Source organism: Diceros bicornis, chromosome 13 (assembly GCF_020826845.1).
Source record: "Diceros bicornis minor isolate mBicDic1 chromosome 13, mDicBic1.mat.cur, whole genome shotgun sequence".
NCBI lineage: Eukaryota > Metazoa > Chordata > Mammalia > Perissodactyla > Rhinocerotidae > Diceros > Diceros bicornis.
Genome location: NC_080752.1, coordinates 16,103,334 through 16,128,402, shown reverse-complemented (window position 1 = coordinate 16,128,402; position 25,069 = coordinate 16,103,334). Strand labels below are relative to the sequence as shown.

At 44.3% G+C, this 25,069-nt stretch overlaps 1 protein-coding gene across 8 annotated transcripts in view; it reads left to right on the top strand.

Moving 5' to 3' along the window:
• The window catches only part of YIPF1 (Yip1 domain family member 1), a 31,367-nt gene extending 6,715 nt beyond the window's left edge, over window positions 1-24,652 (top strand). For 5 of the 8 annotated variants that reach the window (XM_058552467.1, XM_058552468.1, XM_058552466.1 and 2 more), the window contains 7 exons: window positions 1,949-2,029; window positions 2,274-2,361; window positions 5,480-5,596; window positions 8,819-8,985; window positions 9,344-9,553; window positions 14,213-14,301; window positions 24,116-24,652. In XM_058552467.1, the coding sequence (XP_058408450.1) occupies window positions 1,949-2,029; window positions 2,274-2,361; window positions 5,480-5,596; window positions 8,819-8,985; window positions 9,344-9,553; window positions 14,213-14,293 (744 nt within the window). In that variant the 3' untranslated portion in view covers window positions 14,294-14,301; window positions 24,116-24,652. Of the gene's footprint in view, window positions 1-1,948; window positions 2,030-2,273; window positions 2,362-5,479; window positions 5,597-8,818; window positions 8,986-9,343; window positions 9,554-12,608; window positions 13,994-14,212; window positions 14,302-24,115 lie in introns of those variants that run through there. The other 3 variants (XR_009221821.1, XM_058552469.1, XM_058552470.1) reach the window with 3 other exon arrangements.
• The last annotated feature ends 417 nt before the right edge of the window (window positions 24,653-25,069 follow it).

The window sequence follows — 25,069 nt, the reverse complement described above, 5'->3', positions numbered from 1 at the left end:
ATAAGAAACTAGTATGTTGACTGTTGTCATCATTATCATCACAATAGGTGATATTTGTTCAGTGTTTAATACCTGCCAGACACTATTTAAAGTTCCTTACTTGGATCATCTCATTCCATCCTCAGAATGACCCTACACGTGAGGAACTATTGTTATCCTGACTTTACAAATGGGAAACCTGAGGCATAGAGTTCAACTAACCTGCCCCAGGACGCACAGCTGGTGGGGAGCAGATGGAGCTTTGAACGGAGGCCGTCTGAGTCTAGAGCCTGTGCTCCCCTCTCTGCTAGAGTTAGTTTAAGTGCTTATTAAACGTGTTGGGACCCTCAGGACACAGGAGTGATTTTTAGTAAAGCTGAGTGTATTAGTTAGAGTTCTCCAGAGAAATAGAACAATAGGATGTCTACATAGAGAGGAAGAGGTTTGTTTTAAAAAATTGGTTCATGGAATTGTGGATGCTTGGCGAGTCCAAAATCTGATGGAGGAGGCTGGCAGGCTGGAGACTCAGAAAAGAGTTGGAGTTTGAGTCCAACTCTGTTGTAGAACCAGGAAGAGCTGATGTGGCAGATGAAGCTGAAGGCAGTCTGCTGGAGAAGTCCATCTTACTCAGGGAGGTTGGCCTTTTGTTCTCTTCAGGCCTTCACCTGATTGGCTATGGCCCACCCACATTATGGAGGGCAATCTGCTCTACTCAAAAAGTCCACCAATTTAAATGTAAACCTCATCCAAACAAAAACACCCTCCCAGAAACCTCCAGAATAACGCTTGACCAAATATCTGGGCACTGTGGCCCCAACAAGTTGACACATAAAATTAAGCATCACGCTGAGCAACAGCAGACATCAAAAGTTTAAGAAGAAATACATGGAGAGAAAAATATCAAAATTGAAAACATTGTATACCTTATCTTAATTGCATCTGGGAGTTGGGAAGAGGTTACCGATATTCTGTGATAGTGACAGAATTCCTTGGCCTAGCTTATGGAACATGGGTCTCTGGGGTTCAGTGCCTTGTAATATTGGAGTTGGAAAGAGTCTTCAGTTTCCTCTATTTCAGCTTCCCTCTCAAGATGTTAATGCTGTCCCTGGAATGCCAGAGAGATGACACTTGAATGCCTCCGGGAGCTGGCTGTTCATTACCATGTAGGACAGCCACCGCCACTGTTGGACAGCTTTGATTGTGAAACATGTCTCCTTTGTGGTGAACAAAATTATCTGCCCACAGCACCTTCCTTTGTCCTGCAGAGCTCCTCGCAGTCCGTCTGTACCTTTGCTGTGTGACTCTTCTTCAGATATCTGAAGACGGCAGTCACGGTTCCTGGCACAGGGCCTGCGCTCTGCTGTCAAGTAGCTCTGCCGTTGGGAGAGCTGTGGCCCTCCTCATGTGCCTCTTCTAAATTGGAATTTTGGTTTTTTGTCAGAGCAGTGTATTTTAAATTTTTAGTACTTTAGAGTGAATCAGTATATCAGATTTTGAGCATTCAGGTGGTGATAGTAGTAAGGATCTTGCAGGGGTGGGGAAGGAAAAGATAATTACATTGACTGCCTTCTGTATGTATGTTTCTGTGTGTGTATTTATATGCATATATATGTTATTATACATAATACATATGATATATAATTAATCTAATACTGTAATCCTATGAGGTAAATCTTGTTAGCTGTACTTTTTAGATAAGAGAAGGCAGACTCAGAAGAATCTAGTGATTTGATGAAGCAGCGCTCTAGTGGAGGGACCGGGATTTGAAACCTTTCGATGTGACTTCAAAACTGAGGCTTGTTTAATATCAGGCTGAGAGTTGGGCGTGGCTATTGCAAAGTGGATGATGCAAAAGAGCTTGGTCTTTCCTACATCTTGATTTTCCATTAGATCAGCTCCTCCTCTGTCTGTGTAGCTGGAATAAGGATGTTACTTCTGTGTTCATTATGTTTTATTTTACCTCTGACAGTTACTTGCTGGACAGAAGAAAAGCTCCCCCTTCTGGACATTTGAATACTATCAGACATTCTTTGATGTAGACACTTACCAGGTTTGTAAACCAATTTCACTTTCCATTTTATATGTAACGGACACTTGTTTCTTTTGTGGTTAAACAATCAAATAATGTGAAAGACTTTGTGTACTGGATATGGTCTTCAAAAGTAAAGAGTTTTAGCATTGGAAAATACCATTATCATAAAAGCTCTAATAACTGAGTTTCAATTTCCAGTAGTTGAATTTATTAAACTTTAAGAAGAAGTCGTCAGTAGACTGACTACTCTGCTGTTTTCCAGGTCTTTGACAGAATCAAAGGGTCCCTTTTGCCAATACCAGGGAAGAACTTCGTGAGGTTGTACGTCCGCAGCAATCCGGACCTCTATGGTAGGTGTGGTGCCGTTTTGATTCTTTGCTTTGGAACAGCTGAACTCAGTGAGTGTGCGGGTTGCCTGCAGGGTTGGAGAAGTGCACAGTTGGCAGGGCATGCCATGTTCTGTTTCACTCTTCTGAGCTTTGGTAGCAAGCTTTGCAAAGAATTTTGGAGAAAATGCAATTATACATTATATTAATGCCATGATTACAAGTAATAGTATGTCCTTTGAAAGTCTTCAAATGACATTATGGACTTGAAACAAATTAAGTCACTTTGTCTAAGAGGAAATTGTTGACTTTAATTTTAGAGGATTTGGCGGTGTGGGTGAGCGTGGAAAAGGTACTCTCATGCTCATTCATTGATGTGCTGAGCTCCAGCTCTGCCCACAGATGGGCTGGCATTCCTCGGGATTTAGTCAGCATCGCTGGAAGTCTGTAAGAGGAGTGGGCCAGGGCGTGACATGACTATCATCCCCGACCTCCCTGCTATCTGAGAGAAGGTCAGAGGTCCTGAAGGAAAGGGCTCCAACAACAGTGGCTTTTGCTTGAGTGAGACACTATTAGAGGGTTTGAGCAAAGCAGTGACATACTCCAAGTCAGCTTTTCATAAACAGTGATAAAGTATTGTCAGGAATGTGGAGCAGTGGGAACTTTTATGTATCTGGTGGGTGTGTAACTGGTACACGATTGGAGCAGTTGGAAGATGCTTATACCCTGCAACTTAGTGGGTCCACTCCTAGACATACATTCTTAGAGAAACTGACATACATAAAAGAGACTTAGAGAAGAATGTTGTTTACTGCAGCAGCATTGCTTGTCATAGCAAATATTTAGAAACGACCAAAGTGTTCGTCACAGGAAAATGCATAAGTAAATTGTCGTGTATTCATCCATGGAATTCTGTAGTTTTTAAAAATGAATGAGATCTATAAGCATCAACATGGATAAATCTCAGAACAATGGTAAATGAAAAAATGCATGTTGTAAAAGGATACGAATAGTATGACACCATTAGAAAGATTTGAAAAAGTGGCATGATGAGTACACCAGTGTTTGTTTTATCATTCTTTGTGCTTTTCTGTATGTGAGAAATATTTCATAATATAAAAATGTGTAATACAAACTAAATTAAGGCTCCCTCCCACCCCACCCCGTAATAAGAGTGGGAATTTGGCAGGAAGAGGAAGAGAGAAGGCACCGTGAAGCAACGTGGCAGGCCCTGGGATGAGTAGGTGGTTGTGTGTCTCTGGCACCCCAGCTTCCCATGTGCCTGAGTGCGCCAGAGGCAGCGACTGTGTCATGCGCATCATCGTGTCCCCAGCACCTAGCCCGGGGCCTAGAGGACAGTGGGTTCTTAGTAAACAACGGCCAATAGGATATGGTAGTCTCTGCTTTCTAGTTATAGCTACTATAATATTTTAGCCACTTGTGGTCGTATGCTTGGATGGTCTCAGCCCGTTGGCGACACATGGGCAGTTTTGTTCATTTGTTCAACAAAGCTTAGGGGGAAGTTTTATGGTTTTTGGTTGTAGGATTTTTTTTTTTTGTCTTTTTTGTTTGTTTGTTATATCTTTTGTAGGCTAGGCACTCAGAATAATACAGTGAACAAGGCATAGTCCTTGGCTGTAGGAGGGAGCTTGCAGGCTGGTGAGTCAACAGCCGTGTGTGGAAAGCCGATGTTGGTGACTCTCTGGAGCATCCCGGTCGAGTGTTTGTGCTCCCTTTCCCACCTTCAGGAACCAGCTTGGCTTTGAAAAGTGCTAACCCATTTCTGCGAGCCATCTCCCCCAACACAATAATTTTCTTAATTTTGTGGTATGTCAAGGTGCCTGCAGTTATCCCAAAAGGTATTGCAAAATGTTAGTGAAATTCAAAAAGAAATTCATAAAATTTATTAAAATCTGTCAATTTAAAAATTATATTTGTTGAATAGTACTTTTTCTAGATGGGGAAAAACAAAGATGGTGTTCATGAAATCAAGTGAAATGATGAAAGGGATTTGCAAAGCATGGTGTACTCATCCACTCAGTGGAGAATTTTATAATCACTAAAAAAGAATAAGCTGATTTTTATGAATAGCTATGGTAGAATCTCCAGGATATATTAAGGTGAAAATATATATGTGTGTTATCATTTGTATAAAACATGCACACACACTCACAAATACGCATCTGCTCATGTGTATAGAACTCTCTGGCAAGATTCACCAGGAACTGGTTACAGTGGTGAGCCCTGAGGAGGGAAATGCACAGCTAGGGAATGGAGAGAGAAGGAAGTTTACTTTTCTTTATATTTCCTTTTGTACCTTCTGAACACTGAACTATGTACATGTATTACTTTCTCATTAAAAAAAATAAAGAAAGGGCCGGCCTGGTGGCCTAGTGGTTAGGTTTGCATGCTCTGATTTGGCGGCCCAAGGTTCGCAGGTTAGGATCATGGGCACGGACCTACTCACTGCTTATCAAGCCATGCTGTGGTGGCGTCCCACATGTAAAGTAGAGGAAGATGGGCACAGATGTTGGCCCAGGGCCAATCTTCCTCAGCAAAAAGAGGAGGATTGGCAACAGATGTTAGCTCAGGGCTAATCTTCCTTGCCGAAAAAAAAGGGAGAGAAAAGAAAACCTTAAATATACACACACCCCCTTCCCACCCGCCATGGTGAATTATAGATTAAATTAACTCTTTCCTAAAATGTTCTGCTTGCCCTGCTGTTCCATTTAGACTGCAGAAGGACCTGTCTGACTTAAGTTATTTTTCTCTGGCATTAACATTTCACACTTAGATAAAGGAAGTAACCTTTGCTTCCTGTATCCTGATAGAGAAGGTTTAACAAAATATCCATGAATTTTTTTGGATGATCCTTCAATATAAGAAACTATAAACAAATCAGTGTCTTTATTCACCTAATCATGGAATATGTTTTGGCCTTTGTATTCCAATCCCCCATCTTTAAGGCAGCTAATTACTGAGTTGTATGTTTGACCTTTTAAAAAAGAAAATTTCCACTAAACGAGTATTGATTGCCTCTGAAATTCATTTTCCCTTGCTTACATGAATAGGGCAAGGGAGATAAGGAATTATGCTATAAGAGTCTAAGGGATGGTGCTTCATTTTCTGGTTTCCTTTGCAGGCCCGTTTTGGATCTGTGCCACTTTGGTCTTTGCCATAGCGATTAGTGGGAACCTTTCCAACTTCTTAATCCATCTGGGACAGAAGACATACCATTATGTGCCCGAATTCCGAAAAGGTTGGTGAGTAGCTTGTACATTGGAATGCTGTCAGTTTGTAACCATGAGTTCCTTTTACCCATTGAGCTCTCAGCACCCTGTCTCTAGGTGCTGCAGCCCCTGCTTTCTGTATTCAAGGGTTCGAACGTACCTACTGTCTTGAAATTTACCACCCATCTATATAAATCCACATATTCTTTTTTTTTATTGTGGTAATTTTTTAACCTTTTTTTTGTGTGTGTGTAAGGAAGATCAGCCCTGAGCTAACACCTGATGCCAATCCTCCTCTTCTTTTTTTTTTTTTTGGCTGAGGAAGATTGGCCCTGAGCTAACATCCATGCCCATCTTCCTCTGTTTTATATGGGACGCCACCACAGCATGGCTTGACAAGTGGTGCGTCGGTGCGTGCCTGGGATCCGCACCTGTGAACCTGGGGCTGCTGCGGCGGAGTGCACACACTTAACTACTTGCGCCACCAGGCTGGCCCCCTTAACCATTTTTAAGTGTACGATTCAGTGGCGTTAAGTACATGCACAATATTGGGAATCCATATAATCTTTTGGAAAACTGTAAGGCGAGGCCAAATAGCAATTGGAATTTATCCAAAGAAAAATGTACAAAATAAGCAAAAAGCCCTGTGCATGCAAGTCTCCATTGTAACATTATTCATGTTATCCAAATGTTGGAGACAATAGGGGCATTGTTATTCGAGTCATAATAACTCAACTAGCTGGGTCTGTAGCCACTAATTATGAAGCACTTACAGCAATGTGGAAAACCGATCATCCAAACTTATGCCAGTGCTGTTAGCAACTTTGTTAAGGAGAGGTCTGCAAATGGTCAGGGCCTAGAAGGGAAAATGGAGAAATGAATGTGTCCTAGTGATGGGCTTGTGGATGACATTCTTGTTTTAAAACTTCATTTCTAAAAAAGAAAAGGGACTTGCAGATGACAGCCACCCCAAAATGAGAAAGTTTGGCTTTGTAGGAGATTGACCTATGCCACTTTCTGAGTTCTCTCCTTCCCTCCCTCCCCGGCTGCCTGCTCTCCTGTCGAGAGGCTGTGCGTAGACTGTACAGGAGCGTGGGTCCTGGAACAGGCCGCTGGCTGCAGGTTCCAGCCCCACCACTCACGGGCTCCTACCTTGTTGGGCAAGTTATGTCATCTCTCTTGGCTGCAGATTCCTTATCAGTGAAATGGGAATAATAATACCTACATTATAGGGCTGTCATAAGAATAAAGAGTTGATATATGTAAAGAGGTTAGAGTAGTGCCTTGTATAAAAAAGTGTTGAGTAAAGATCAACTATTGCTATTTATAGATATATGTAAATGTGTGTCTATAGAGATAAGGATTTTCCTCTGTGTGTGGGTCCATGTATCCTTCCTTCTTTTCCTCCCCTCTACCTGCCATGCCCATTTTCCCTTCTTTTCTTTCCTTGTCCATCATGGAGTCAGACCTAGATTCACTGCCAACTCCATTTATCAAATGACCTTGGTTTGAGTGTAACTCAATAAATGTTACCCATGAGATATTGACCCTGCCTTCAAGTAGCTCAATGGTTAAGTAAAGAAAGACAGATAAATGAATATTGCTGTAGATGGTGGGTGTTAATTTCTGTATGAGAGGTATGTATAAGTATACTGACAGAGAAGAAGGAGTGAATCACCCTGCCTGAAGGTCTGTAAGCTCAGGAGGGTCTTTATCTGTTCTTATCCTCTTTGGCTGAGCATCCCAGTATCAGGCAGTACATACATGGGATGTATGTACCAGTAAAATAGCCATTGGCCATATCAATAGACATTTTTCCATTTTTATGTAAAGAGTGTAAGTCTCACTTCCAGGGTCAGATCCTGCTTCTGCCTCTTAGCTTCTCTGATCCTGTTTACTCATCTCTAAAATGAAGATATAGATTATATGAAATAATGTATTTGCATATCAGTTAGCAATATAAAAAGCTAATTCCTAATTGAGCATTTATTAATCGGTGTTCTAAGTATACCAGATTTTACTCCTTTAATTCTCCTAATAATCTTATAAGGTAGTATAGTATTATTATTCCTGCTTTACGGAGGAGGAGACTGAGACAGGAAGGTTAATAACTCACCAGCCAGGGTTGCTTAGCTCTAAGTGGCAGAGCTAGGAGCAGAGACTGTGCAGTCTGCATGCAGAGTCTGTGCCCTCGACTGTTACACAATGTTACCTCTCAATAAAGCACTCAATGTAATGGACACCTAGTGGGTAGCTGTAGCCATAGTGGTAATTCCCTTCCCTTTCCTTTGGTTATCCAAGAAAAAGGCAATATGTCAGCAGAATTACATTTGGCTTGATGAAGGAGTTCCCAACATGGAAAAACTGCTCTGGGAGCTAAAAATGTTTTGGACAATCACATGTCTTAACCAGAGTCTGACTGTAATTGCTAGGGGTACCTTTGTTCTTGCCAAGAGTGTTAAGTGAATTACCTGCTGGTTTTCGTGTAGAAAGGGCTGGTGCCATGGGCTTAGCCACGCTTTATGATCCCCCACTCCAGAAGAGGGAAAATGAATCCCCTAGGGCGTGCTGCTGCTGGAGGAGGAGGAGCAGGGAGCTGCAGTAATATACTGAGCACTGCTGTTCTGAGGAGCCACTACATAGCGTTTCCACCGCAGAGACAGAATTATTTAAAGAAGAAAGTGAAACTAGACAATTTTTCAAGCAGCTCGTCAATGAGCTTGAACTCCCTATTTCAGAGACAGAAGGAACTCTAAATCGCATGCAGAGCAAGTTAATCTGTACCCAGGGCATTGTAATAAATTTGCTAAAGAAATCACTGTCAGCTCTCATTATACTAGGAAAGAGGACGTATTCTTGAAGGGGATAGTTGGCTTTTGTTTGATTGAAATGCTCAGTGTATTTAAACACTGGTGGTGTGGCCCTCTGAAGTATTTCAGTTGCATAATTCAGTTGTTTAATAATACTAGTTGGTAGTTATTAAACAAATTGTAAAAACCATGTGAGAGACTACTAGTCATCGCCACAAACACAGATGCTGGTGGTTCATCCCTTCAGTACATTTATAGAGTGCCTACTGTGTGTCGGGTACCGTCCCAGGCTCAGGGGTCATGAAGGTCAGCAAGACACGACCCCGTGGTCCAGACAAGTAGACAGGCATGTTATGAGATAAGTCCAGTAAGGTACTGAAGTGCTCTGATAGTACTTTAAAGGCATGGTGGGGATGAAAACTTGTGTCCTGTCCCCCTCAGTGTCCATAGCAGCCACAGTCATCTACGCCTATGCCTGGCTGGTTCCTCTCGCACTCTGGGGTTTCCTCATGTGGAGAAACAGCAAAGTTATGAACATCGTTTCCTACTCATTTTTGGAGATTGTGTGTGTCTACGGATATTCACTCTTCATTTATATCCCCACAGCAGTAAGTACCATACTTATTCTCAGCGACGCCTTGTTCTTGGTTGACAGTTCAACCAGCATCATTATTTCTAGCCTAATAGTGATGTGTGCCTGAAAAATACCTTTTGGATTTAGAAGTTCCGTAGGAGTGGGGGCTGAGGAGCCACGTGCCTTCCCTGGCTCTCGAGCCCTTCATTGTGAGAGCATTCCCCTCAGTCTGCATGCTGTTCATGTTTCTCCAGGCTGTACTCAGAAACCAGGGTGGGGGAGGCCCAGCTGCTGCTTTGCTCAGGGCTTTTATAAACGTATGTGCCTGGAATGAACAAAGGCCTCCCTGAAAGGCCTCCAGAGAAACCCTGCCCTCCCTCCTTTTCTTTCAGATACTGTGGATTATCCCCCAGAAAGCTGTTCGTTGGATTCTAGTCATGATTGCCCTGGGTGTCTCAGGCTCTGTCTTGGCAATGACGTTTTGGCCAGCTGTTCGTGAGGATAACCGGCGCGTCGCGTTGGCCACAATTGTGACAATTGTGTTGCTGCACATACTGCTTTCTGTGGGCTGCCTGGTATGGTCTCATTCCTGTGTTCCTCTGGTATGCTTTAGATGCAAATGCTAAGAGAGCTCAAACTGTTAGACATAATGGTTCTTTTAAAACTGGCCTCATGAAATAAACATTTTTAATAGACTCTCCTAGATGCGAAGTGGTAAAGTTACAAGAATTTGATTGTAATCTCTGGCTTTACCTAATTTCTGAAATTTGGTTAATTTGAATTTTGGTGTCTAACCAGAGGCAGTGGGGGCGGATGAGTGTCTGTGAATAGGTTGGTGAGCGGGATGCGGGGAGTTCTGCCTTTGGATGCCTTTGCTGGTTTTCTGCGCATCCCTAGAAAGAGTTTTGAAATTTAAAATTTCATAGGTGGAAAGCTTGAGGATGAAGTCAAATATAGGAAAGGGGAGTTATTTTTGAGTTCATGTGTTGAGGTGTCTTTTTAGGGAGAGCATGTGCTTTTGAGTCAGACAGGCCCAGATTGAAGACAAGCTCTGTCACTCCCTGGCTCTGTGAGCTTGGGCATGGTACCTAACTTCTCTGAATCTGAATGTCTTAATCGGTAACATGGGTATAATATTTCCTGCCATATATGATTGTTCTGAGGGTAAAATAAAGTAATACATATAAAGCACTTAACATAGAACTTGTCCCATAAATGCCCGTAAATTTGGTGCCTTTCCTTTGATCCTAAGGAGACATGGTTTTATGTCTTCTGTACACATTATGCACAAAAATTGCTGTCCGTGGCCTTAACAAGGCCTGCACAGGTTTTAGAAAAAATCCTGAGTCTAAGAATGTTAAGGTCACTGATGAAGAAAGGGACACACCCATGAGAAGATGCCCACATAGCACATGTCCAGACCTGTGGTCAAGTTTTGCAATTGTGGGAGTAAATATTTCCTTGACCCTATTTGATCTTTAATATTTTTGTGTAGACAGCCATGCTCTCGTTAAGCACATTAATAAGATCCCGATCCTTTATCACTGAACAAGTCTCATAAAAAGTGCCAGGTTCTGAAACACAGACCTGGTTTACATGCACTTTACTTGTGCCTAAACTTTAAACTCTTGAGACAGAGGACTGTTGCTTTGACTCATGGCAGAGCAACACTATTAATTTCTGGCACTTGGAACCTCTGGGCTGATCCCTTGAAATGCTGCTCTGACCCTTCTGTGACCCTTCCATCTGCTGGAGAAGAATGTCGTTTTCGTTGTAAGTGACTCACTGTAACGCTCTCACTGGCATCTTCCCGTCTCTCCCCTGAGTCTCGTTCCCATTGTATACCTAGTTGAGGAGTTGGTGAAGAGGAGGCAGGAGAAAAGGCGGTGCCTTGTTCAGTTCTCTAAAGAATAGAGGGGGCCAGGGCACATGGGACAATGGAGCAGGGGAGTGTTGTTGTTGTTGTTACTATTATTATTTAGAACCTGTTTCCTTGGGTACCTTTGGCAGGATCTTTTACCTCCTTTCCCTGTTACTCCCTTTTGGGGTAAATGACGCTGAAGTTAGGATTTACCTGCCCACCTTGTTACTCAGGAACTTTCTGAAAGAGAGCATTATAATGGAGTAGAAAGAGCACTGGCCTGGGGGCCGCCCAGCACTGTGAGCCCAGGCAGGTCCTTAACTCTCAGAGCCTTGGTTTCCTCATCAGTCAGGGAGATTCATGTTTTCGTGGGCTTTTATGAAACTCAATGAGATGGCTGTGAAAGCCCTTCTTATACTGTGAAGGGTGTTTCAGATGTAAAGAAGTGACTAAAAGAGGCTTGTGTCCTCAGAAGCTGCCAGGGCCACTCTGCCGCTTATTCTCCCCGAGTGCCCCAGGAAGAGGGGTCCGCGGTCACAGGACTCTAAGGACAGCGCCCTTTCAGTGCTGCCCCTCGCTGGCGTTCTCACATCTCTCTCCTGAACTTCTTGCCCGCTATATGCCTGGTTGAGAAGTTGGAGGAGAGAAGGAGGCAGGAGAAAAGGTACTACCCCGTTCAGTTCTCAGGGCCTCAGAGGAGCAGGGCAGAGTGGACGGTGGAGCAGGGGGGTCATTGCCGGTGTAGGACCTCTTCTTGGAGGGGAGGCGCAGTTTTCTCCTCCTCGAGGAAGGGGACCATTCCATGCTCGGGGTTGAGCCAGGGGCCCGCTGGGCCTGGGGTTTTGTTCTCCACGCTGCAGGTCGCCTCCTCCTTTCCCTTCTGGAGGAGACGTGCCCTGCAGGAGGGCGGAAGCAGAGGTTAGGAGGCAGGGTCTAGTCCCAGCTCCGTCACTCCCTGCTTTAGTTATTTCCCCTCTCTCGATCCCCACCTTCTCACTTAGAAAAAGGAGCTGTAGTGACATCTTTACTGTTGTAAGGATTGACTGATATGTGCAACATGAAAAATATGACATGCTGTACAAACAGAAGACATTACTATTATTGGAAGGGCAGGGAGAGGAATTAGCAGGGGAGTTAGTTGAGCTGAGGGGCACTGGCTGAACCAGACAGCCTGGCCGCCTCCCTCTCCGCTGGGGAACACAGATGAGTGTTTTTGCCTTAGTGCAGCGAAGCATATGACAGCCCTACACCTGCTGAGGGCCCTCAGCACTCACCCCTGTATCTGATCTCTAAGTTGGCACGGGAACACACACACCAGAGGTTGCGTCCTCGGCTGGTGTGTTTGAAGATGTACAAGCCTGTGTTTGAGGTGGTCACTGCTGACAGCAGAGGGACCTATGCCCTAACTTTCTGCCAGGTGACACTCCTGCCTCTACTCCTAGACAGCCTGCTGATTGATCCTGAGGCCCCACAGTGCTAGATCTGGGCTGGGCATAGAGTAGTGCCGAGTTGCAGGCTGCCTTGGAGAACAGAAGAACATAGACTTTGGAGCCAGACACATAGTTGTGTGGCCTTGGGAAAATTTATATCTCTTTGAGCCTCAGCTTGCTCACCTTTAAAATGGGGATAAAATAGCCTCTTACAGGGTTATCAAGTAGGTTAACCATCAGATACGTGCCTAGCACACAGTGGGCACTCCCCAGTGATAACTGTATTATTATTAAGTATTCGTGGAATTAATGAATCATAGAATTATAACTCAGCCTTAGAGTTTTTCCAATCTTTTTGTTTTACAGATAATACTGAGGCCCACACAGGGGTAGATGACTTGTCCAAGTCACAGTGCAGTTACTAGGAGAGCCAGGTGTAGACCCTGGGCCTCTGGCTCATTCCATCTGATGAGGGTTCCTCCAGTAGCCTGGCAGAAAGGCGTTGTTCCTGCATCCTAGGGGCTTCATGCCTCAGTGCACCTGCGAGATAACTGGAGGGGACCCTGTCCCCACTGTAAGTTAGGGACTGTTCTTTCCCTGCCTCAGAAAACAGCTGCTGGAAGGGGCCCTGGAGAGGAAGGCTTTTAAAACTAATCGAGTTGCTCTGAGAACGTGACCAGCTAGAGGAAGTCTGCAGCTAGAAACTCTCTGAGAGGGCCTGTTGACAAGTTACCATGGACTGGGAGGATGTTGGGGTAGCTCTAGCGTGTCATGTTGGTGCCCCACTCCTGGCTGATAGAGAGCAGAGCTGGTGAAATGGTTCTTGACTTTGTGGCTTTTTATCTTCTTCTTCTTCTTCTTTTTTTTTTTTTTTTTGAGGAGGATTAGCCCTGAGCTAACATCTGTTGCCAATCCTCCTCTTTTTGCTGAGGAAGATTGGTCGGGGTCTAACATCTGTGCCCATCTTCCTCTACTTTATGTGTAGGACACCTGCCACAGCATGGCTTGATAAGCGGTGCATAGGTCCGCGCCCGGGATCCGAACCTGCGAACCCCAGGCTGCCAAAGCAGAGCACGTGAACTTAACCGCTGCGCCACAAGGCCAGCGGTTCTTTTTACCTTCCTGATGCCGTGACTCCAGGGGGAGTCATGAGTGAGCAGTCATCTTGACTTATTAATGGACTCACCTTTCCTTTGAGCAACCAGCGTTCAAGGCTAGTGAGACTGGTATTTTCCTGGGTTGAAGTTAGGATTCTCAGACCTCGAAACAAGCGGGAAGATCCTCCTTGGTGTTTTCCCTCTTCCACCTCCTTCTGATTTTTGACAGTTAAATTGTAGATGGTGAGAGGAAGCACTTATCAAACCTTTCATTTCCAAGGTGAAGAATTATGAGATAAGGCCTGCCCAGCACTTTCTCTTACAGGTCTTTACAGGGGGCCAGCTGGTTCAGCAGCACTCTGTCTTGATTGTGTTCAGTAAGTCCTGATTGTTTACGTGGTGTGCCAGGCCCTGTGCAAGCGCTGTGACATGGAGACGAGGAGGATGCGCTCTTTGGGGAGAGTCCGTCGAGTGTGATGATCAGGAGCTTGAGCTGTGGAGTCAGCAAGACCTGGCTCTGCGTCCTGCTCCACCACCCGTTAGCCATGTGACCTGGTCTAACGACAGCCTCTCTGAGCCTCAGTGTCTTCATCTGTCAAATGAGGATAATAGTAATGACCTCACAGGGTTGTTATGAAGAGTAAGTCATATGTAGTAAGTACTCAATAAATAGCAGCGAAACTTAACAAGGCATTCACAGCCGAGTAAGTGAGACGGACAGAAACAGAGATAGTCGTAGTTCAGAGTGATGACCAGTGTGGTAGGGGACACGTAGGGGCCACGAGGGCCCAGAAGGACTATTAGCGTGGAGTCTAGGACACTCACTGGACCACTGTTTTTTTAACTCCCCTCATGGGTCTCGTTTTCCTGCAGGCCTACTTTTTTGATGCACCAGAGATGGACCATCTCCCAACAACCACAGTTGCTCCAAACCAAACAGCCAAGTCCAGCTAAAAAGGAAAGTAAGAAATGATACTTTTATCTTCTTGATGTGTGGTACAGTGAAGTGGGCAGGTGCATCAAGAGCAGAGAGGGCCAGACCCTTTGTTCTGTCTGCACAGTTTAGTGGAGTGTGTGCGCACGTGTGTCTGTGTTTGTGTTTCCCTCTTGTTGAAGGCTTCAGTTGTGAAATCCACCTGATCTGGCTTTAGAGATCTGGGCAACATGAGCTCTTAGACTCTTCTGTAAGAGGAGGTCCTGCCTTGTGGTCCCAACATCCCCTCTCCTCTACTCCCTGTCCCCTTCCCAGCAACACAATATGGGTTTGTTCCATTTGATTACAGTCCTGGTGGTTTTCTCCAGTGTCTCTGTGACTTCTCAGGCTGGCCTCAGACCCCTGAGTGTGACCTCTCTTGAATTATTCATGGGGTTCTCCAAAGTTTACAAATTCTCATGCCTGGTTTGTTCCCAGGGCCTCTTGGATGAGTCCACTGTCAGTGGTTAGTTCACTGGGTCAGAGTACAGGAAAAAGACCTGGTTCCTCCGTGGCTTGTTCCATTCCTCCCTGTTACACCTCCACAGTATGTCAAGGCTGCAGCCGTGCTGAACGTCTTGCTGTTGCTGAAACACGTCACGCCTTTGCACTTGCTATTCCAGTTGTCTGAATGTTCCTTCCTTTCCAACAGTCATCACTTACCTTGTCATCCCATTACACCTTGTATTATACATCACTCTAATGGTGCTTGAAACACTAATCGTTCACTGTTTGTGTGTCCATCTGCCTGTCCATTCGTTCACTTGTTTATTCATTCATTAGTCCTCTGTGTACTGGTGTGTCCCCCCATTAGACTCAGCTCCATTTGAACAAGGAATGGGTGTTACTCTGCATCTTCATTGCCCACCACATGACCTGGTATACAGTGGGTGCTCAGTAAATATTTGTGGAATGAATGAATGAAGCCACACTCTGCACATGATCTCCCTGTGGGCCAAGAACTTTGACTCGGACCTTTCTGCCCATGCTGCTGTCTCCCAGAGCAACAGGGTGTGGTGCAAAGACCAGGGCCTTTAGAGTCAAATAGAATTAAAATTAAATCCTGGCCCTGCCGTGTACTAGCAATGTGCCTAGAGCAAGGGCTTACTCTCTCTGAGCCTCAGCTAACTTAACTATGAACTAAGGATGATACAGCCTATACTGTAAGATTGTAGTGAAGATTAGAGATCCTCTTATAAAAGTTCCTGGCCCGTGGTTAAGATGCTCAGTAATAGAACCAAAGCTCCTCCCCTCTGAGAGTGGGTCAGTAATTTGTGTTGAAATTTGGTGGTTCTCACTGACTTTACCTTGACCCTTTATTTCCTTTTTGTAAAACAAATGGAGATTTTCCCTCTTAGTTGAGGAATTTAGGTTGCAGGCCCTGAGAGTTGACAAAATGTGATTGGCCAAACAATGGCCCCTCCGGTGGCCTTGTTGGTAAGATAGTCACCCTGCCCAGTGGAATGAGTAGGGAAGTATTGTAAATGTCACAGCCCACCTTCCCCCCTTCACCCCTTTACGTGGGTATGCAATGTTAGAATCAAGAAGTCAGAGCCCTTGGAGAGAGCATGGGCTTCGCTCCTCTTTTTACGATAAAGAAGCTGGCTGACGTGTATATCACATCCCATTTTACAAAACGTTTTCTGGATCACTCTCATTGGCCACTCTTACCAGCCTTGTTGACCCCACTGTATAGATGAGGAAGCTGGGCTTATAAGTCTGAGTTGACTAAGATCACCTACCTCTTAGAGGCAGAGCTGAGACTCAAACCCAGGTGTTGGGGAGCCAATTCCTGAGGTTTTTCCACTTTCCCACTTTTGAGACTGATGTTCTTTTTTTTCTTGTGAGGAAGATTAGCCCTAAGCTAACATCTGTTGCCAATCCTCCTCTTTTTGCTGAGGAAGATTGGCTCTGGGCTAACATCCCATGCCCACCTTCCTCTGCTTTATGTGAGATGCTGCCACAGCATGGCTTGACAAGTGGTGCATAGGTCCCCACCCGGGATCTGAACCTGCGAACCCCGGGCCACCGAAGCAGAGTGCGCAAACTTAATCACTTCGCCACCAGGCCAGTCCCCAGGCTGATGTTCTTTTTACCACCAAAATTTGCAGGTTCCCCCTGCTGGCCTTTGGCCTTCTTTTGGAGCCCACATTTGCTGGTCTAGACATGCTTTTGTTCAGAGGTCTCCACACTTGTTTGATTGCACACCTGTCAATTAAGAATTTGAGGACTATATTAATTATCTATTGCTGCCTGACAATGTTACCACAAACTTAGCAGCTTAAACAACACGCAGTTATTACCTCACAGTTTCTGTGGGTCAGGAGTCTGGTATCGCTTAGCTTGGTTCTCTCCTTCGGGTTCTCTCACAAGGCTGCACTCAGTGTTGGCCTGGGCTGGGGTCCCCTCTGAAAGCTGGACTGGGGAAAGATCTTCTTCCAAGCTCACATGGTTGTTGGCAGGATTCACTTCCCTGGGGCCTGTTAGACTGAGGACCTCCTTGATGACTGTCAGCTGGAGGCTGCCCTCAGTTCCTTGCCACATAGGCCTCTCCATATGATGGCTTACTTCATTGAGGCCATACATGGAGATAATCAACAGAAAGTCTGTTAGGAAGATGGAAGTTATAGTCTATGTAACGTGATCATGGAAATGACACCTATCACCTTTTGATTAGAAGCAAGTCACAAGTCTTGCCCACATTCAAGGGAAGGGGATTACGCACGGGCATGAATGCCTGGAGACGGGGATCATTGGAGGCCATTTTTTGTTTTATTTTATTTTAAGGCTCTATTAAGGTGTAATTGACAAATAAAGTTGTAAGATATTTAAAATATATATCGTGATGGTTTGATACATATATACATTGTGTGGAGGCCATTTTAGAGTCTGTCTGCCACAAGCACACACCTGTAGTGATATGTATATATTGGAAGTGTTTACATACACCATTGTCAATCCATATAGTAACTATTAAAACTTAATTCCTTATATTTTGATGAAAAATAAATATTAATAGAAGTTCTAATATTTTCCTTCCGCTATCTTAGTGGATTGGTTTTGGAGCTTACTGCCTTGGGATGAGCATGTGGTAGCTTGTTTGTATTATGGTGTAATTGTCTACATGCTTGTTCAGCTCGTCCAGCAGATGGATTCCATTGACTGCTAGCAGAGAAGGCCGTAGGGCATGGTGGGTCTCTTCCTTGATTGAGGTCCGTGGGGGAGGGACTGAGTCTTATTTGACTCGGACTCCCTGGTGCTTGGTCTGATGCCTGCCTGGCACAGACAGAGCGAGTGCTCAGTTAATGTTGGGTGGGGTGGAGGTGACCCTTTATAGGATGAAGGCAAAAGTCAGGAGGTGGGCTTTTACCAGAGGTGCCTTGGCTCACTGAGTCCTGGATCATCATTTAGTCTCTCACTCAATGTTTATTTGAGGCTACTCTCTGGTCTCTGTGGGCCAGGCACTGGGACCTAGACAATCAGGTACAGTCTGCATCAAGGAGCCTTGGTCCATGGGTAAAACGGCTAAACAGATAATGACCATGCTGTGTGAGAAGCGCCACAGCCAAGCTGTGGATTGATGAGCACTGTGGGAGAACAGAAGCAGTGACTCCTGTGGCCTGGGGGAAGGCTTCACACAGAGGGGCTCATTTGATCCAGGTCCTGAAGGTTGAGCAGAAGCGATCAGTTACCTGTTTTTCTGAAAAGAGGAGTCAGCTTCCCTTGGCTTTTGGGAAGGCAAAGACATAGGCTGTTGATTGGGACACAGTGATGCCATGTGGGCTCACATCACTGAGAACAAGAAAATCTGAGCCCAGCAGGAGGCGACAGAGGTAGAGAACACAATGGCAACAGTTACCTGAGTCTCTGCCTTGGCCCAGAATACCCCACATCAACCTGGTGAGGGGCTCTCAGCCTGTTTCCTGAGCTGGGACTTCAGTTCTTTCGTTATATTGTGGTTATGAAGGCTCCAAACCAAGTGTCCCAGGGGCTGTAAACCCTCAGAGAGTCAGAAGCTGGGGTCTGAGGAGAGTCTGACCCTTGCGGCCCTTGCTGAATTCCCATCCTGATTTACACAGATGTGACACTGCCGTGCTTTGCTCACATCTATAAACTTGGGTGTCAGCGCTTCCATTTGGGTGTCAAGTCTCCAAATGAGATAGTGGTGAACAGTTTCTTTGGAGCCTCCCTGGCAGAAGCATCAATTACTTTGCCAATGAGAGGGGCCATCCAGAGCCCCAGACACTGCAGATTTATAAGCTGGCTGTGCCTTCTCCTGTAATCTCCAGACTCCCAGCTTTCACTGAAAAAAAAATGGCTTCTGATGTCACAGATAACCTTCCTCATGTAAATCTGCACATTGGTGGGCTTAACCTGGAATGGATTGCTGGGAGGGCATTAACCCCCTCTCTCCCTGGAACCTCAGGATCATAAGGGAGCCTTCAGTTACTTGTAATCAGGGAAGCTACCCCTACATAAGTCTTTGAGATATTATAAAAAATACCTGGGTTTCTTTTTTTTTTTTTTTGTGAGGAAGATCAGCCCTGAGCTAACATCCATGCCAATCCTCCTCTTTTTGCTGAGGAAGACCGGCCCTGAGCTAACATCTATTGCCAATCCTCCTCCTTTTTTTTTTTTTACCCCCAAAGCCCTAGTAGATAGTTGTATGTCATAGTTGCACATGATTCTAGTTGCTGTATGTGGGACGTGGCCTCGGCATGGCCAGAGAAGCGGTGCGTCGGTGCGTGCCCGGGGTCCGAACCCAGGCCGCCAGTAGCGGAGCGCACGCACTTAACTGCTAAGCCATGGGGCCAGCCCCCTGGGTTTCTTGTTTCCTTTCTTCCTGCCTTCCTTTGCTCCTTCCTTCCTTTATTTATTAACTTATCATCTAAGGGCCGGTGCCGTTTCTTCTCTGAGCCAAGACCCTGGTGAAGCCTGGAAACTGTATCTAGAGAGTCTTACTTTGGCTTAAAGGATGGAGTATCTGAGGACCGCACCCAGATTCGGGCTGCCCTCCCAGGGGCCGTGACAAGTGGGTCTGTCCAGAGGAAGACAGCCAGCAGATAATTGCACTGCAGTGTGATAAGGGCTTTAGTAAGAGATGAGCAGGGGGCTTCAGGAGACTTGTTTGTAATTAAAACCCTCCTGATTTGATACACAGGGTTTATATGCAATTATCCTTTCACCCACTCGTGTCAAGAATGTTCTCTTTATAAGCCAAAGCTACAAAGCTTTTTACTAGGTTTGTACATATCAATTATTTTGTTCTGAAATCATTTTTAGCTCAATGCTAGAATCCCCCTTAGCACAGGATCCACGTTGCGTGATTTCACACCATGGCTAACACTGCTTTCTACTAGCCTCTTATTCTTTCCTACACCGTGTCTGAAATTCCCTGCCCAAAGAATCCATTATCAGTTCCGGAGCTATTTCTTTCTCAATTTTTTTCTTTGTTCTCTTTCTTTAAGGTAAATTGGGGGAACCTGGGATAGCAAGTGGGTCAACACAATAACTGTGTATTCTTTTTTTTTAAACTTATTTAGTGGAAAATTTTAAACATAGATGAAAGTGGAGTGCGTGGTGTAATGAATCACCCTGTTCCCATTACCCACTTTCAACAGTTGTCGACTCGTGGCCAGTCTTGTTTCATCCGTACACCCATCTGTTCCCCACCTCTTCCTCCCGTGTTATTTTGAAGCAAATCTAAGATAGCTTTTTATTTCATCCATAAATATTTAAATTCTGTATCTATAAAAGATACTCTTTTTAAAACATAACCATAATACCATAATCACATTTAAAAAATAATAACTCTTTAATATCAAATATACTTCCTTGTTTGAATTTCATATTGCAATTCGTTGATGTATCTCTTAAATATCTTTTAAATGATAGATTCCTATTCTGTCTCCCTCTCCCTCTTTCCCTTTGCCGTTTCTTTGTTGAAGAATCATTTATCCTGTACTAGTGTGTCACTGTCTGGATTTTGCTGATTGCATTTCCACGGTGTCATTTAACATGTTGCTCTGTCCTCTGTTTTCTGTGAATTGGTGGTTGTATCTAAAGGTTTGATCCAGATTCAGGTTTGATTTCTTTTTTTGGCAAGACTTCTTGATATGTGCTGTTAAATTCTTCCATGCATAAACTCATAATGTCTAATTCTCTCTCTCTCTTTGGTATTAGTGGTCATTGATAAGCAATGCCTAGATCTGTTAAATCATTTGGGGCTTCAAAATGGCAATATATCAGTTCTATCTTTCCTTCTTTGTTTATTAACTAAAATACTTCTTTAATAAAAACTTCCTTCATCTACTATTTGGTTATCCAGTGGTATCGTTTATACGAGAAAAGCAGGATAAGTGATTCTTTCTCTTTATTTACTTGTTTTCAAAATAGTACTTGGTTCACTAGCATTCTGCAACAACAACCAATTAGCTTCAGTCCATTGTGAGTATTATGCTTGTTGATGCTCAAATTGTCCTATCTTTGGCCAATGGGAACCTCTTCAAGTTGGCCCCTGAGGCCCATTGGCACGACCCTAGATGTCTCTGATAACTGCCTTGCTATCTGTTATGACTAGATGTTTCAGGCTCGAGGCCAGCCCCATGGTGTAGTGGTTAAGTTTGGCGTGCTCCATTTTGGTGGACCGGGTTCCAGGGTTCAGTTCCTGGGTGCGGACCTACACCACTTGTCAGCCATGCTGTGGTGGCGACCCACGTACAAAATAGAGGAAGATTGGCACAGATATTAGCTCAGGGCTAATCTTCCTCAAGCAAGAAAAAGAGGAATATTGGCAACAGGTGTTAGCTCAGGGCTGATCTTCCTCACCAAAAAAAAAAAGTGTCAGGCCCATTTTGAACATTTCCTGTCCCAGACACAGCTTGAGCCGTTTCTTAAGGCGTCCTGGTTCCACTCAGTGGGGAAATAGTATTTCCAGATCACGTCTGGATGCTAGAGCTGCTCATGGTAACTGGCTTGGTCATTGTTTTCAGGCCTTTTCAGTGTTCAGAGCCAGGAAATATATTTGTTGTTTGCTTTTTTTTTTTTTTAAAGAAGATACATTGTAAGTTCATACTCAGGCTTCCAATTTCTATTTAGTACTACAGCGTTTTTACTAAATTGCTTTTATCTTATATCTGTATCTCCTTTCTCCCAAACTGTGGACCTCACTTCTCAGTAACACCAGAAATGATAGAATTAGACTGTCATATGAGTACTTTTTTGTTTTATCCCACCATGTACTCACAACAATCTAATAATAACAGTAACAACACTACTACTAATTACTGGAAATAGTAATTAGTAGTAGTAATTAAATAGTTCTTTAAAATCTTTTAAGGTTTTTTTTTTTTTTTTTAAATTCTGGAATGCCTTTCCCTGCCTTGTGTACTTGGAAACTTACTATTTATTCTTCAGGACCCACTTCAGATACCCTCCCCTTGGTGAAGTTTATATTACTTACTTCTCTGTGCTCTCCTACAGCTCTTTGTTCCTCTATTACAGCAATTTTCTTATTTAATGTAACTTCATAGACTGGGAGTTCCTTGAGGGCAGAGATATATTTACCATTATAACCCACACCCAGCAGGCACTCGCAGAAAGCCTGATTTTGAACCAGTGTCAGTTGAAATACATGTCATGTGGCACTCAAAATTTCCCTGGGTTCATCTGCCATGTCACTTGGGAACTCGTTCATTCATTGAGGGCCTACTCTGTGCTAGGTGCTGGGCCACTGGGGTGAACAATGGAGATAGGTCCTTGCCCTCCCAGATTTTACCCCAATTTTATATCTCATGAGTCATACAGACTAAAAGGCCCTGCTAAATTACAGAGAGAATCATGACTTTGGGATCTTCTAATTAGAACCTTCCAGATCAGGTAATGGTGATGTCCGGGCTTGAGTGCAGGCTCGGGCCGGGAAGGGAGCAGGCATGTCAGGGCCACAGTGAGGTCACCCAAGATGGGGAGCCAGAAGTGGCCAGCAGTCAGGTCTTATGCCGGGAAGCAGTAAGGGAACCCTGGCTGATGGTGACATTGTGGACGAAGTGTGGCACAAAGGGCAATATCATCTTACTTGCCACCCTCTGGCCTAAGTGCCAGGAATTCCCAAACTCTGCTCTATAGGCCACCCACTAAAAGTTGGCAGCAGGAGAAGGGAATTTTCTGTCTTCAGATCCTCCTCTAGTCTTGACATTAATTTGGAACAGACAGCTAGAGAGACGAGAGAAAAGCAGAGTATATATTTATGAAAATAAAATCTCCAGTGCCTGCCCTGTGGGCTGGTTTGTCCTTGCATTCATTTAGTGTTTCAGAAACCCAAGCTGATGTTTACAAAAGCCCATCAGGACTTGAGGTTCTTTCACGCCAGCAAATTACAGCGTCCACCCTTCTCCAGCCACTTTTCACAGATATTTTGTTGGCAACTTTTCCATTTTCTAGAGCCAGTAGATTTAGGCAGATGGCCCCTGCCTCAGCCTCACCTTCATGGAGTGGGCCAGTGCTGACGTCCACTGCTGTCATCTGGTCGTGATTCTGCCCGATGAGGTGTCCAGGGAGGCCTGGCTCATTCTCGTAGGTGGAATGCCATGCATTAGGAACGCCTCTGCCACACTCCTTAATCTCCCCGGGATTTCACTGTATCGCTAGCCCCTCTGTCCAAGTTCCCTTCCTTCCAGATCCCCAATTAGGTGAACCAACAGATGCCTCAAATTCATAATGTTCAAAACTAAACTCCTCCCTTACAACCAGATCCTCCTTAAATGTTCCTGTCTCACCCCGCCCTGGCTTCAGCCTAGGTTAGAGTCTTTATCATACCCTCTCACAGTACCTACAATTGTAATTATATAAATAATGTTTTATATATTTGTTTACCCTGTAGTTTCCCTTTTTAGACTATAAGTTTCTTGAGAGTTGGGACCATGTCTTCGTTATTCCTCATTGTACCAGTGGTTGGCACGTGAGTCCTCAGTCAATGTTTGTTGGATTAATTAAGAAATCCACCAAGTCACTGAAGCTAGAAACCTCAGCATCAATGTAGATTCCTCCCTCTTGCCTTCCACGTCTGATCTGTCAGCAAGACTTGTCTGTTCGGAATTCCTCTGAAATATTTCTCAAGTCTGTCCTCTCAGTACCATACCCAGCTTTCAGGAGCCAGTCGTCTCACAGTTGGGTGTGGTAATAACTTGATGGGTTTCTTGGTCTCTTTTCTTTTCCTCCTTCCAAGTCCTCCTATATGTAGGCACAGGGGTCTTCAAAAATTTATAAATCTGACTGTGCCTTTGACTGTGTCACTCTTCTACTTAAAAACTTTTTTTTGGCCTCCTATTGTCTAGAGAACAAAATCCAAACTCCCTGGATTACCATCATCTGTCCCTAATCTATTCATCCTGCCGTTGTCCCCTGTATAGCCTCATATTTCAGCAACCACAAACAGCTCTCCAGTTACCAAATCTTTTTATGTCCCTCCATATTTACGTTATATGTGATATAAACACAGAGCTGTCACAAAGAAGAGAGAGAAAGAAGGATGGGTGGAGGTGGCTTTGAGATCTGGGGCAGAGAAAGTACTGGGTTTCCAAAGAAAGAGAGGAAATCTTTAAAAAGTGTCATCTCCCCTCCAACAGTAAGTCTTCCTTGGAGCTCATAGATCAGGGCTCAAGGCTCTAGATTTTGGGAGCTGGTGGTGGGAGCTGCTCTGGTGTTGAAGTTCTACCTCTAAACATAAATGAATACCCTTTTCTATAATATAGCTCCTTTCTGTATGGGGGTATCTTTATCTTGAAATTTTTTCTTTTGTTTTTCAGTTCTCTTTTGTTTTTTGGAGTGTGGTTCTTTGGACTAGCATCCACTGCAGGAACAGAATAACCACAGCCAGCAGGAGAACTGATAGAATGGCACCAACCCCCAACATCTGGATGGTGCTGCACTGAAGCCTAATCATTTATTTAACAAACAAAAATTAAATGTTCAGCACGTGTGTCTTTCAGCTCTTCTTTCTCCCCTGTCGATTATTGTCATGACTATGCGCCGATTTGGAATGAAGTACAAGGGGAGGGTTAGGCGTGCCCAGGTGCCCTGCCGTTTCTCACAGTCAAGTGATGTGCTTCACGTTAGGTGTGCTCTTAATTCCTGAAATGGATCCATCCTAACTTGTGGTGTCTTTTCTCTGGATTTTGTACAGATTACCTAGGTGGTCCTCTTTTCTCCAAATCCTTGCCATCCTAAAGTGGCCAAACAGTGTGAACTTTGGTTGGGATTCATTAGGAGCCTGGAAATTTGTCTTTGATGACCTGACACTGGACAGCTGAACCTAATGGTTGCAAAATAAATACCTCACATAATGTCTGTGTCTGCACTTCATGACTTTGACCTTAAGTTCTTCCTTGATGTTTTCTCTCTAGCATGCTGGAGGCTGCCGGGATTTAATGTGCTAGCTAATTGGGGTGTGAGGGTTAAAATGGACATTGGAATTTTTCCACCTATAAGTGTGGAACAGTGGGTTTCAAGAACATGCTCATTTACAACCTATTTGACACACAGATTTTAGAAAACTCTTTTAGGCACTGTGAGTGCCTCTTAAGGGTTGCATGACTTCCTGGCTAGAGTGCGTTGAGGGGAGAAACCAGTGACACCTTAAAGATACTTTTTTATACTTTTGTGTGTGTGTGTGTGTTTTTTTGTGTGTTTGTGAGGAAGATCAGCCCTGAGCTAACATCCAATGCCGATCCTCCTCTTTTTTTTTTGCTGAGGAAGATTGG